Source organism: Xyrauchen texanus, chromosome 49 (genome assembly GCF_025860055.1).
Source record: "Xyrauchen texanus isolate HMW12.3.18 chromosome 49, RBS_HiC_50CHRs, whole genome shotgun sequence".
Classification (NCBI taxonomy): Eukaryota; Metazoa; Chordata; class Actinopteri; order Cypriniformes; family Catostomidae; genus Xyrauchen; species Xyrauchen texanus.
The window spans coordinates 13,229,009-13,244,391 of NC_068324.1; the positions used below are offsets into that span (position 1 = coordinate 13,229,009).

Genomic DNA, 15,383 nt, shown 5'->3' on the forward strand with positions numbered 1-15,383 from the left:
GTGAGGCGACGCGCTGAAATGACGTAATTGTCTTAGCTAAGCGTAGTTGTCTTGTGCTGGAGGCGGTCATATGCAAACGCTGTTACGCCACTTCTAACCGACACGTCACTTCTAACCATGAATCCAGAACGAGCTGTATTTTGAGCTTGATTAAATAAATGATTCGTTTAGAATGGGGAGGACGTCTTAAAATATTAAACTTGCAGGACGTTTTAATGATACAAAGACCTCTTATATACCAAAAGATCAAGGCAAATTTGGTTTCTCATGTCATGACCCCTTTAAACAACTTTACAGCTCAAATAATACATGAGTTTTAAGAAGAATTAATGTAAGTGCTTTAATAAAACTAAATGCTTCACATTTCTGCTTTTAAACCCTCAAAAAATTGGCCACATTCACTTTCATTGAAAGTGCCTCATTGTAACCTCCATTTTTGCTTTTTTTTAAGAAAAGGAGGGACAATTACAAATTAATACTCAATATTATGCTAAAACTGCTGTCAGTTGAGCTTAACCTGTATTGAACCCGGAAAATTCCTTTAAATGTTTATGTCCCCATTAACGGTGGCTGCATGGCGTGACCAGTACATTCTTTATAATTTCTTCTTTTGTATTTAATAGAAGACAGAAAGGCATACAGGTTTGGTACCCATAAGGGTCAAAAAATAATTACAGTGAACTGTCCCTTTAACAATGTGTCACTGTTATACAGCACGGATGGTCTTTCTCGCGCATTTGCACTTTGATCACATTTAGAGGGAAAACGTTCTTCTGGCGCGGTAGGGGATGTCAAACAACAGATGTAAGCAAAGGCATTTGCAAACACAGACACACTCACACAACACACAAAAGCCCACCAGTATACACACACACACACACACACACACACACATACACAAATATTGCAATGACACAGATCTGACAAAGCTCCAGTCGCCTGCATGTGCTTTGGATTATGCTACGGTGTCCAAAGACGCTTTGTTTTCTTGGCTGCTTAATTGAAATCTGCTGTCCTGCTGGGCTGCCATAACAAGAAACGACCTGTGTGAGATTTCAGTGTGAGTGTATGTTTGAATACGTGCACACGTGTAAAAGTGTGTGTGTGTACATTCCTACTGTGCTGCCAATAACATTGATGGGAATTAAATTAATCATTAAAAGCACAGAGCGCCTCTCTTTGCCCATCACACACACACACATGGTTTAGCTGACACTGAGCTGTGCCGGCCGTGACAGTGTGTGGCAGGCTTTTAGCACACCCAGCGTGCATCTCTGTTTGTGCATATCAAGACTGGATTAACCCTCCATGGGCAGAGTGAGCTTTGTTTACTGCTAGACTAGTGTGTATGATAGACACTTTGGCAGAGCATCTGCAGATTTAGGAGAATGACATTTATAAGACTTTTCAATGTCAATAAAAAAAAGCATTTAACACCAATTTATGTAACAAAACAAAGAAAATCAATTATTTTAAGTCATTAAGTAGCATAGCCAAAATGTAAAGTTGAACTATGTTTGAATGGTGTTCAGGGCAGGGTATGGTTAAAAAAGGAAACTGATATTTTTTAGCCTTTTGATGATATTCCATATTCTCAGATGGCGATATCCAGTGTTTGACGCATGTTCAGATTGCTAGACCGCGCTATAGGAAGTGTAATCGAGCTTGAAATCATGAATGCCAATGAGACAGCTGTCAAGATTTATAGTGAAAAAGGAGTTATATTTTGGTTTGTTCTCACCCAAAACCAACTGGATCACTTCAGAAGACATGGATTAAACCACTGGAGTCATATGGATTACTTTTATACTGCCTTTATGTACATTTTGGAACTTCAAAGTTTTGGTCACTATTAACTTGCATTGATTGAAATATTCTTCTACAAATCTTAATTTGTGTTCTGCAGAAGAAAGAAAGTCATACACATCTGAGATGGCATGAGCATGAGTAAATAATGAGAGAATTTTCATTTTTGTGTGAAATTTTCCTTAAAGACCTTTTAATACTTTTTAAGGAACTCAGGACACCCTGTTTGGTAAACAAACGAAGGTCTTTAAACAAATAACTCTGTTTAATAACTACTAAAGTGTGACAAATATAAAACAATGTCAACAGAGATATAGTAAAATCTCTTAAACTGACTTGTAAGGACAGTCCTCATTAGTATAAAAGATTTGGAAAGGGTTGCAATTTGACCTTGCTATTTAATGAATAAAAAATTCTAATAATTTCTTCTTAAATAGATCGATCTGAAATTGTTTTTAAAATTGCCATTAAAACGTCTTAACATATCCTGTGTGGTCCTAACTAGAATAAAAAGTAAAAATTCGGTTAAATAATGTCTTAACTGAAAGTGAATGGGGTGTCTCAGGGACTAGATTAGAATTTGGGTTTCACAGCTCTGGAATACTTTATTCTGATTGGTCAACTGCATCATTCTTCAGTCAAATATTGTTTCTATAATGACTGCTGAACTGTATAATTGACTGCTGTCCCAAGCATCCAATTTTTCTACATGGCTGTGCTAGCTTCATGTCTCTCGTATCACACCTCTGTCTCCATCTTCTCACTAATTTAAACTCAATTCAGGTATTGAAGGTTAGGTTGAAGGCCCAGGAGTATTTGTTTGTGTCTTACCTGGGTGTGCATAATGGGGCTGATGCCCTTGCTCTCGTGAGACAGGAAGAGGTGGATGGATTTAAAGAGCTCGTGAACAGAGCAGCGGAATTCCTCTTCATTCTGTCCTCCGGTGGCTGCCATGTACAGACGCCGAGACTGAACAATATGCTTAAACAAGTACTCTGACGCCTGAAGGCAAAACAACATAAAACTGTCATTTTAACAGATTTTAGAATAGCATAGAAAAGATTCAACTTCCCTTTTATGTAGTTATTTCTAGAGCTTATTTCCAGATTTGCACTTTAATATATTGGATATTCAGTGGCACCAAAAAGTATGTGGATGCTTACAGTAGCCACATTTAAAAATGCCTTTGATGATTAATATCTTTGCATTATAAAAATGCAAAACAAAGTATTAAACTAAGTGGCATTTCTTTTTAAAGAAATAAACACTACACTTTGAAAGTAAAACATTTCACAAAAAGAAGTTTGTTAGATTTCAAATTACAAAATGAAGACAAAACATATGTGGACACTTTCTGGTTGTCCAACGTTAGTGGAACATATCCATAGTTATGTGATGAACTACACCTGTTTACTCTGCCAGGACACCTGTGTGAACTTAAGGGGAAATTACATTATACTGCACATCCATTAAAAATGGCCTTGGCACCAATTGGTTAAAAGGTTAAAAGAAACTGCATCTAAAAAATAAAAATCATGCCTAGAGCCATTCATAAAGCCTTAGCATTTTCCATGAAGCATCAATTTGCATACATATAGAAGCATACGTCACAGCTGAACGTAACCGTATGTTAGCATTCTCACCTTCAAAACCTGCTGGATCTGTTCCTGGTGCTCAGCATCAATGATACGATCCACATACCACTTCAACACACGAATCAGATCCCTGGGGACACAGGTGGTGAATATTACTTCAAGACTTCAAGAGTAATGAGAGGAAGAACTAATAAATTGTTCTTGTAAATTGACTGTGTGTGTACTGTATGATCAAATGCATTTGTGCATATCCGGCAGGGGACATGCCTCATTTTACAAATAATTTATCTAAAATGTTCATGATTTAGCCATTTTGGACATGTTCTTATGATGATCCTGAAATAACATTCCAATAAACAATCAAAGGCCAAGCCCTATGGTTAATACTAACCTCAAAATAAGAGTGTGTTGGAGTCTCTATTTAGAGTTGTTATTTTGTGTCATATTTAAGTGATTAATAATACAGTGTTTACAGCAAGTAGAGTCACAATGTTTTCTACTGCTTTTGTGTTTCACTATGGAATGTATTATTTTGGAATGCCTAATTCCCACTACTTAGTAGGTCCTCATGGTGGCGAGGTTACTTACCACAATCCGGGTGGCGGAGGACGAGTCTCAGTTGCCTCCGCTTCTGAGACAGTCAATCCGCGCATCTTATCACGTGGCTCACTGTGCATGACACCACGGAGACTCACAGCATGTGGAGACTCATGCTACTCTCCACAATCCACACAAAACTTACCACATGCCCCATTGAGACCGAGAACCACTAATCGTGACCACAAGGAGGACCCCATGTGTCTCTACTCTCCCTAGCAACCGGGCCAATTTGGTTGCTTAGGAGACCTGGCTGGAGTCAGTCAGCACACACTGGATTCGAACTCGTGACTCCAGGGGTGGTAGTCAGCGTCAATACTCACTGAGCTACCCAGGCTTTTTACATTTTTAAAGACAGACCTACCATGAGCTTCGAGGTTGTTAACTGATGGTATATTCAGTTGAAGTGAGAAGTTCAACCATACATCTAAAATACTTTTACTTTACAAATACTTTTAAACTCCTTCAATTCCTGACATTTAATCATAGAAAACATTCCCTGTCTTAGGTCAGTTAGGATCACTACTTTATTGTAAGAATGTGAAATGCCAGAATAATAGTAGAGAGAAAGATATATTTCAGCTTTCATCACATTCCCAGCGTGTAAGAAGTTTACATACACTTTGTTAGTATTTGGTAGCGTTGCATTTAAATTATTCAACTTGGGTCAAACATTTTGGGGAGTCTTCCACAAGTCTCCCATTCCTCTAGACAGAACTGGTGTAAATGATTCAGGTTTGTAGGCCTCCTTGCTCACATTTTTCCACAACTTTGGAGGTATTCTCGGGGTCATTGTCCATTTGGAAGACCCATTTGCAACCAAGCTTTAAATTCCTGGCTGATGTCTAGAAATGTTGCTTCAATATATCTACATAATTTTCCTTCCTCGTGATCTATTCAGTGAAGTGCACCAGTCCCTCCTGCAGTAAAGCACTCCCACAACATGATGATGCCACCCCCATGCTTCACAGTTTGGATGGTGTTCTTTGGCTTGCTCGCCTCACCCCTTACCTCCAAACATAACGATGGTCATTATAGCCAAACAGTTGAACTTTTGCTTCATCAAACCAGAGGACATTTCTCCAAAAAGTAAGATCTTTGTCCACATGTGCCCTTGCAAACTGTAGTTTGGCTTTTTATGGTGGTTTTGGAGCAGTGGCTTCTTCTTTGCTGAGCACCCTTTCAGGTTATGTCGATATAGGACTCGTTTTACTAGGCTTATAGATACTTGTCTACCTGTTTCCACCAGCATCTTCACTATGTCATTTGCTGTTGTTCCAAACTACATTCATCTCTAGGAGGCAGAATGTGTCTCCTTCCTGAACAGTATGATGGCTGCGTGGTGCCATGGTGTTTATCCTTCAGGCATTTGGAAATTGCTCCCAAGGATGAACCAGAATTGAGGAGGTTCACAATTATTTTTCTGAGGTCTTGGCTGATTTCTTTTGATTTTAACCATGATGTCAAGCAAAGAGGAACTTAGTTTGAAGGTAGGCCTTAAAATACATCCACAGGTACACCTCCAATTCAGTACACATATCAGAAGCTAATTTACTCCAATTAGAATTTTCCAAGCTGCTTAAAAGCGCATTTAACTTGTGTATGTGTATGTAAACTTCTGATCCACTAGAATTGTGATTTAGTCAATTAAAAGTGAAACAATCTGTCTGTAAACAATTGTTGTCATGCATGAAGTAGATGTCCTAAACAACTTGCCAAAACTATAGTTTGTGTAAATCTGTGCAGTGGTTAAAAAATGAGTTTTAATGTCTTCAACCTAAGTGTATGTAAACTTGTGACTTCAACTGTACTTCTGTTGAAGCCATCAGTCTGCATGATTTCTAAATATTAAAAAAAAAGTGTCCTACGCTATCTGTGAATCCTGAAGAGAAAGATCCACTAATCAAAAGGATCGCTGCAAATAAATCCCCCCAACTTGAACAAAACAAAAAAGATAAACATCTTATGAAGGTAGGCTAATGAACATTAGATCTCTTTCTACCAAAGCACTAATTGTAAATTAAATGATAACAGGTCATATTTTGGATGCGCTTTGTTTGACGGAAACCTGGCTTAAACCGGACTAATATATTAGTTTAAATGAATCTACTCCCCCAGGTTATTGTTATAAACATGAGCCTCATCTGAAGGGTCGAGGAGGAGGTGTTGCTACAATTTACAGTGTTTAAGTTTTTGGTGTTACTCAGAGGACAGGATGTAAGTTTAAGTCTTTTGAACTAATACTGCTTAATGTGACACTGTCAGATATGAATAAAAAAACTCCCTTTGTGGAATTTGCTAATTTTTTTTACCAGAATTTGTAGTTACTGTTGATAGAGCTTTAATTGTTGGTGACTTTAACGTTCACATAGATAATGAAAATGAAACATTGGGATTAGCATTTATCGATATTCTCAACTCTCTTGGAATCAGACAAAATGTAACAAGACCAACTCATCGCCATAATCATATGCTAGGTGTAATTCTGTCATATGGTGTTGATGTTGATACTATAGAAATTCTGCCGCAGAGCGATGACATCTCAGATCATTACCTTGTCTCTTGTATGCTTCAATCAGCTAATGTTACTCAATCTACACCACGCTATCATTCAGGTAGAACTATTCTTTCAACCACTAAAGATAGCTTCACTAATAATCTTCCAGATCTATCTCATACACTCTCATACATTAAACCCCAAAGCCTAGACAAATTTATAAAAACATTATAAATACAGTCTTCTCTAGCACTCTTGATAGTATCGCCCTCCTTCGATTAAAGAAAATTGAAAATAAAAGACTTGCACCATGGTACAATGATCACACTCATGCTCTTAAGAGAGCAGCTCGGAAAATGGAGCGCAAGTGGAAGAATACAAAATTAGAGGTATTTTGTGGTGCATGGAATGATAGTGTCTGTAGCTACAGCTGCCAGATCAGCATATTTTAATAAACTAATTGAAAATGAACACAACAATCCTAGGTGTTTATTCAGTATTGTGGCTAAATTGGTTAGTAATAAAGCCTCAACAGAACCAGATATTCCGTCGCAGCACAAGAGTAATGACTTCATGAATTTCTTTATTGATAAAATTGAAAAAAATCCACAACTTGATCCTGGACAACTGGCTAATTATAGACCTATTTCAAATCTCTTGTTTATAACCAACTTTATATTTCTTCAAACCCTGATGAAATTTCACAATTTTCCAAATTAGCAGAGTGCATCAATAAAATGTATATTTGGATGGCCAGAATTTTCCAAATATAGGTAAAAATTATTGGACAAAAAACCTCTAAAAACAAGCCGCTAAATTATCATTTGACTCTCGCTGAATATACCATTACATTGTCTTCAACAGCGAAGAACTTAGGTGTTATATTTGATACAAATATGTCCTTTGAAAATCAAATTACCAATGTTTGTAGAACAGCATTCTTCGACCTAAGAAATATTGCTAAATTATGACACATGCTCTCTTCTGCTGATGCTGAAAAACATCCTGGTTACTTTCATAACCTCCATTCCCTGATGGAGGGAACGAGCTTTACAAACATGGTGACCGGGGGCAGAGTGGCCTCTGCCCAAGAAAGACACAGGTTTACCAATGGAGAAACCATTTTGCGGGAGATATATCACACAGGGTTACCTATGGGCAACCAGTGCACGTGGAGCACCTACCCCAGTACAGGGGCCTCATAGGGGGAGCCCTGACCTGAGTGATCATGTCTACCAGGACCGTGAGGTCCGAGAACCAAGTCTGGGTGGGCCAGTAGGGTGCTACTAGGACGACCTGCTCCTTGTCCTCCCTGACCTTGCACAACGTCTGTCTAAGTAGGCTCACTGGGGGAATGCATACTTGCGTAGCCCCAGGGGCCAGCTGTGTGCCAGCGCATCTGTGCCGAGGGAAGCCTCGGTCAGGGAATACCAGAGCGGGCAGTGGGAGAATTCCCGGGAAGCGAACAGGTCTACCTGTGTTTGACTGAATCGACTCCAAATTAGCTGGACCACCTGGGGATGGAGCCTCCACTCTCCCCTAAGCGTGACCCTGCCATGACATCATGTCCGCTGTGCAGTTGAGGTTGCCCGGGATGTGAGTGGCTCACAATGACCTGAGTCACTGACCACAATGCTGACTCCAGAGGAGGAGACTTGGCGGTTGATGTGTGCTTGCATCGCCGTGTTGTCCGTCCAGACCAAAACATGCTTGCCCTAGATCAACAGTCGAAGCCTCTGCAGGGAGAGCAACACTGTCAGCAACTCGAGGCAGTTGATGTGCCAACGCAGTCATGGGCCATTGCACACGGTTCCCCAGCCACACTGTGAGGTGTCAGTCGTAACCACAATGTGCCTGGAGACCTGCTCGAGGGAAACCCCTGTGCCTAGAAACGGCAGGTCTGTCCAAGTGCTGAAAAGAGGAGGGCAGACCGACATGACGAGCATGCAGTGTATCGCGTCAACTTGCTCTTTTCCCAGTTGACCCCGAAGCCCAAGCCGGCTGAGGAGCTCTAGGTCCCTGTGCGCACAAAACAAATCCTGCGAAAGAGCTATTATCAGCCAGTCATCGAGATAGTTGAGGATGCGAATGCCCACTTACCTTAATGGGGCAAGGGCTGCCTCCACAACTTTCGTGAAGGTGCGAGGTGACAATGACAGACCGAAGGGGAGGACCTCGTACTGGTACGTCCAGCCCTTGAAAGCAAACCGTAGGAAGGGCCTGTGTCAAGGTAAAACCGCGATGTGGAAGTACGTGTCCTTCAGGTCTACCAGCGTGAACAAATCTTGATGCAAGACCCTTGCTAAAATGCGTCTTTGTATCAGCATCTTGAACAGGAGTCTGTGCAAGGCCTTCCGTAGAAGGGACGCAATCTCCATGTGCAAGGCAGCGGCATTCTCGCCTTTCACCGAGGTGAAGTGGACAGTGTTCAACCTGGGCGGGCGGCTGGCAAACTGAATCACGTAGCCGAGTTGGACGGTCATGTTCGGCCACCGTGATGGGTTGGGGATGCCATGCCCCCAAGCTCCAGGCAAGGGGGACGAAGGAGCTAAAACCAGTCTGCCGGAACCAGAAATCAGAACCAGAAACATTGATCATGATCTATAACTCTGCAATAAATCTAATGGCATCTATGCTACTATTGTTCTATTTGTTTACATATACCTACATATACCTATATGTGGACTCCTATCTTTAGGTCAGCAGATCCGGCTGGATCCAGCTCCATTCCTGATTTGTGTTGGACTTCACTGCTACGTGTCTCTGAGTGAAGATGACTAATAGCAGCCAGTGCCAGCCAAACATCACTTCGATCTATTATGATGGACTTTAGAGGATCAACTATTGCCAACTCCTACCATAAGACATGGGATACTTCATATGCCTTTGCCTGAAAACCTTGAAATTACTGGCCGGTTGAACTGCGATGCACCTAACTGATCTCTGCCATCATTACCTCGGTCTAATGATGGACTACACTCTTGAAATGGAATACATAGACTATAATTTAATTGCCAACAAATGTCTTCATCAGCCAACCAACAAGGGCAATTGCATCTATGTGAACTTCTGCAGCTATTCTAGGATGGACTTCAATGACATTAGTCATTAATCTTACAGTTCCTACAAAATCTTTGTTTAAACACTGACCCTTAACACTTACTTAGTTTAATAATTTTAAACCATGACTTGCACTATACATAAGTAATATTGGCATTATATTCATGATGTTAGCCAGAGGGGAACTGGCGCCACAGTGAGCCTGGTTTCTCCCAAGATTATTTTTCTCCATTAACCAACATCTTATGGAGTTTTATGGAACTTATGGAGTTCCTTGCCACAGTTGCCTTCGGCTCACTCACTGGGGTTCTAAATACAATTATTATATAATTACTTATTTTTAAACACAATTCACAAATGAATTGTATCAAACAACACAATGATGACTCTTAAGACATTAAAGATATTCCAGTTTCATTTTCTGTTAATGCCTGATCTTCAGTAAAGCTTTGAAACAATGCGTGTTGTGAAAGGCGCTATACAAATAAAAATGACTTGACTTGACTTACTATACTTGGGTAAAACATGATGGGCATCCCAAGAGGGGACTTCAGCAAATTGGCTTGGAAAGGTCTTAATTATCTATGTGCTGATCTTAAGTTTTTCTGTGATGATAAAAAATGAATTAGAGTTGGAGTGCAAAGACATTCATGAATACTTAATGCAGCTGCCAGGATCTGTTTAAAAATGTAGACTCTGAACGTTTCGGGTTAATGGCCTGATGCCAAGTACTTATTAACCAGTCACAACTAATTAAAATGTTTAAAATGTCCTTGGGGTACAATCCATCAAGATGTGAGTGTGTGGACGGGGTATACACACAGATTGAGTGTCTGTGTGTGTGATAGAAAAGTGTGTGGGTCTAACGCTCAGAATACATGGAAAGAATACTTGAAGAAATATTGAAAACTTTTAAGGAGAGTTGCTTTCTTTTGTAGTTGGCTGCATTACTTAATAAACCATTCATTCTAAAAGTAAGATGTTGTAATTAATTTTAAAAAAAAGAGTGAAACTGGGTCTTTTATTTGCCTCTAGTTGATTTTGGATGCCCAGGAGTGTAATTTGGCCATAAGAAGGAAAATGTTAACATTCACGGCAAGAGAATGCGATTCATGTTAAACAAAGCGTAATACCAGAACTCGCCATTTAGGTTTTAATTAAACAGATTTTACCATGACACTAATCTTAAGATTTGATTTCAATATTTTCAAGGCAGTTGGTTTTAGCACATACTTTTTTGACTTCTACTGTTTAACCACTGAAAATAACCCTGTATACAGTATGTACTGTATACTGCTAGCATCAACAGCCCACACGTCTTTCAGAATTATATTTTCATCAGATACTGTCAGGATACTGACATACAGATTGAATTCAGCTGCTTTAAAATCCTCAGTTTCTCTCTTTCCTGTAACCAACAGGCCCTCTTCTCCACAGAATCCATCCTGACTGCAGATTAACCTTACTGTGTCTTTGAGCATGCTGTGAGACAGAGTGCCGTGTGAAGATGTGCAAGCGGGTGTGTAAATGATTAAAAGCAAATAACAGGACAACAAACTGAAAATGGGCTGTCAAAAAAGGTCTAGAATCCTTAATGGACATATAACAGGTAACAGGATTTACTTTGTCTTTTAAAATTAATATTCAATTCATAGTCTAACATTCAAAATGCAGAGCTGTCTCCCAAGTCCACACAAAACATTTACTTCAACTAAGCTACAAAAAAGCATCATGGTACTGACATCACAATTACAAGCAAATTAACATATGACCACCCATGATTACATAGCACCCATTCAGCATTCAAAAATGGAGAGATGTTACTAGTAATCTCACATGCTAACAGTAGGGCTGTGTCCACCATATGATGGTAGAGAATGATGTGACAGGAGATGATTTTTCTATGCTTTTTATATCATGTAGATGTATTTGCATAGCTAGCAGTGGACAGGACTTATTACATTATTTTAACATGAGAATGACAAAGAAACGGAGTAATTATGCAAAAATACAGAGCAGGACCAGTCTAAAAAAAAAGTCAAAATGATAAAGAACTTATATTCCTGGTTGTAAAGTTGTTAAAATAGTTGTTTTAGGATTTACAGCGTTACATCATCATGGCAACAAAGTTGTAAAATTGGCTATAACTTTACACAGAAAAGGTTTGTAAGCAATTTTATCACACTAAAATTGTGTTTACATGCATGTTTATATCTTGTGGCTATACTTTAGAAACAGTGTGTATTTTAACATTTATGGATGACCACATTTACCTCCATTATAAGTGCCTCAATGTAACCCAGATTTGAGTGTTTTTGAAAAGAAAAGGAGGTAAGAGTCAAAATGTATTTTTGTGGTAATCATTATTATGCCACAAATGCTGTCGATAGAGCTTAACTTGTATTGAACCCGGAATATTTCTTTAATATGAACAGATTTTGTAACTATGCTTTGTGTTGTGACTAGTCATTTACAGTAGCCTAATATAGCATTCACTTATCTGTTTATCTTCTATTACTGTGGCTCATTCAGTCAGAATTTAGAGTCCAAACGTCTTCTTTAACTGTTATAATAGGAAGCAGCTGTTTTTGCACTGATGCCAGAATTTGTATAATTAGTTATGAATAATATTGTCTTTTGGTTTGCATCCATCATGTTTCAAATAAAAGGAGAAAATAATCAAACGAGAGGAGGTACATTTCATTAGTTAGCCCCTAAAAATATTTGAGGTATTTTAAAATAAAATAGGTATTTTAATAAAGAAACCATTTTTTAATTGAATTTATATAAATAATAAATATACTGTATAACCTATACTGTAAATAGCCCAACCCTAATGAACAAGTTTGCCTATTATAACATTAATTTCCATAAAGAAATATTACATATTAACATACAAAAGTTAAAGTCTTATTACTTCATGAAAAACTACATTACAACTGTTTTAGCGCAACAAAAAATGTAATTAAATTAAAACCCTTGACAAACATTGTAAGTTGACTTCTATGGAAAAAATATCAAAAGTGTAGAATGTGGAGGAGTGGTCTAATACATGGTCAATTGTGTAATTCTTTACGGTGCACTTCAGCACATGTTATGCAAAACAGTATAGAGAAATCCACATATACCAAAAAAATTAAATAAAATACAAATTAAATCAGCAGTTTCTCATAAAACAGAGAAAATGAGAGAAGGGGAGAGTGAGAAAAGAGGCAAAAAGCAAGCAAGACAGAGATATGATGAGACACAAAAACAGGACAGCATTACAGGGATGAGTGACGGGAACAGCACGAGAGTGAGTAGATTTGCAGGCCGCCCACATCCACCTCAGAACCACATCACTGCCCACACACAACACAACCACACGCCTCATTTCTGACACACACCAAACAGCAGAGAGAGAGAGAGAGAGAGAGAGAGAGAGAGAGAGAGAGAGAGAGACAAGAGGGGTGAACGTGAGGGGAATGAGAGAAGGAGGGAAATATATGGAAGATGGGACAGGGGATGAGAAAGAAAGTAAGAAACAGAATGTTGCTACAACAATAGAGACAGAAAAAAGAGATCGATTTAATGGTATAGTTCACCCAAAAATGAAAATTCTGTCATTACTTACTCGGCCGCATGTCGTTCCAAACGCATATGACTTTCTGTGAAAATTTAGATGTTGCGAGTGTATTGAGGAAAGAGCACCTCGTGAGAACATGCCATGTTCAGCGCAAAAAAACAACTCACGTGAACATGCTGCCGCTGTAAATGAACTCATATTGCTCACGAACACGCATCAGATGTCAAGATTTTAACTGAAAAATGAAAATGATTTGAAAATTATTATGGGGTTGCTTCTTACCAAAATCTATCATATGTCTTCAAAAGACTTGGAATATGATGCATAAACCGCATGGAGTCCTCATAAACTGCCATTGTATTGAAAAGACGAACCAGAATATATTTAACTTTTTCGCCTTACGTGTTCCCCATAAGAAAGAAACTACGTTTTGTAATGACATGATGACTATTAAATGGCCTATGAGAATAGAAAAGTGAATGGTGGAATGACACATCAGCCTATTGAGTTATGCTTCAAATCATTACCTATTTCCTACAGTATCTGCCGCCAGCACAAATGCACAAATCCCCTTGCAGACCACACATACAAAGCAAAAATGCATTGTCAGTAAACTGAAACCATTTATGAAGGATCAAAGTGCTGCGCTGTGCTTTGGACTTGACATGAATCTCCGCCTACACTGATACAATTGTAAAATCCAAGATGTAAACTCACAGAACCCCCAAAAGCTACAGTATACACAACATAAAACACCTTTCATCTTTCTAAGTTACTACCAAACACAATTCTCCTGAAGGATGATATCTGCTGAACACCACAAGAGTTCCAATACTCATGGTTGGAATGTTAGAATGCTTTGAGGAAATTCCCTAACATCAAATTTGTTGAGTGGATTTGGGTCATGCAGATTGTTTACCTGTAGGACAGGGCACCGGCAAAGTGATTCTCAACATAGTTGTCCATAACAGGTTTGAAGAGCTGGAACTTGCTGTCCTGCAGCAAATTTATAACATGTACCTACAAAAAAAAAGAGATTGCATCTCAGTTGAGCCATAAACAATCTTTATGTGTAATTAAGAGTATCAAGACTTCAAGATGAACTATATGGGAAATACATTTATCAAAACAATTGAACTGCAATAAGATTTGTTGTTGTACAAATCATCTTTTAATAGGAATAGTTCACCCAAAAATTTTAATTCTCTCATCATTTACTCACCCTCATTCCATCCCAGATGTTTGACTTTCTTTTTTCTGCAGAACACACAATTTTTAGAAGAGTATTTCAGCTCTGTAGGTCCATAAAATGCAAGTGAATGGTGACCAGAACTTTGAAGGTCCAAAAAGCACATAAGGCAGCATAAAAGTAATCCATATGACCCCAGCAGTTTAATTTATATTTTTAGAAATGATATGATAGGTGTGGGTGAGAAATAGTTTTTTTTTTTATTACTTTGTTTACTGTAAATCTCCACATTCACTTTCACCACAAGATTCTTCTTATTTAGTTTTTTTTGGTATTTTGCGTTCTTTGTGCATATCTAATGGTCTAACGTGCGCCACATAATGGTCGGAACTGGTCAGAAGAGGAGAGTTATAGTAAAAAAGGACTTATGACCTTTATGTGCTTTTTAGAGGTCACCTGGTCACCATTCATTTGCATTGTATGGACAAACAGAGCTGAAATACTCTTTTAAAAATCTTCATTTGTGTTCTGCAGAAGAAAGAAAGTCATATACACCTGTGATGGAAGAGTAAATGATGAGATTTTTTTCATTTTTGGGTGAAATATTCCTTTACCTTCCACAAGCTGGATCATGAATACTTTATTAAAAGGTAAAATGTGTAATTTCCACTAGTAGCACAGAATACAAAAATAATGGCTGATTTAAACAGGCTGTTTCCACACAAATAGTGCCGCCCCAAACTAACGCCATTGGTTGAGCCAGTGTTGCTGTGTTGGGCTGGCACAGAGCCACAGTATTTACAGTTTTGCCTGATATAAAAAGAATATCAGGACTGGAGCTGAATTATAACTCGACTATGCAAGAGAAATCTAAGATGGATTTTATGAGTTGCCATATTTGGCATGTAACTGTGGTAACACAGTGGAGGAGAGATGCAGAAAGCATCTTGTACTAATTAAAGGCATGAAACTGTCTTCAGGCAAGAGATGGATTAGTTGGTACGAGTTAGCAGTTAAAATATGTAGAAATCTCTAGAAACAATGGAAAGCAATGGAGTCATGTCATGTCATCAG

The 15,383-nt window shown here is 38.6% G+C and overlaps 1 protein-coding gene across 1 annotated transcript in view; it reads right to left on the bottom strand.

The window, feature by feature from the left end:
- LOC127640557 (dedicator of cytokinesis protein 4-like) overlaps window positions 1–15,383 on the bottom strand; it is a 90,050-nt gene that overhangs the window by 25,121 nt on the left and 49,546 nt on the right. The window contains exons 20-22 of the mRNA XM_052123180.1: window positions 14,040–14,140; window positions 3,450–3,531; window positions 2,638–2,808 (exon numbers count right to left, since the gene is read on the bottom strand). Of these exons, the coding sequence (XP_051979140.1) occupies window positions 2,638–2,808; window positions 3,450–3,531; window positions 14,040–14,140 (354 nt within the window). The remainder of the gene's footprint in view (window positions 1–2,637; window positions 2,809–3,449; window positions 3,532–14,039; window positions 14,141–15,383) is intronic.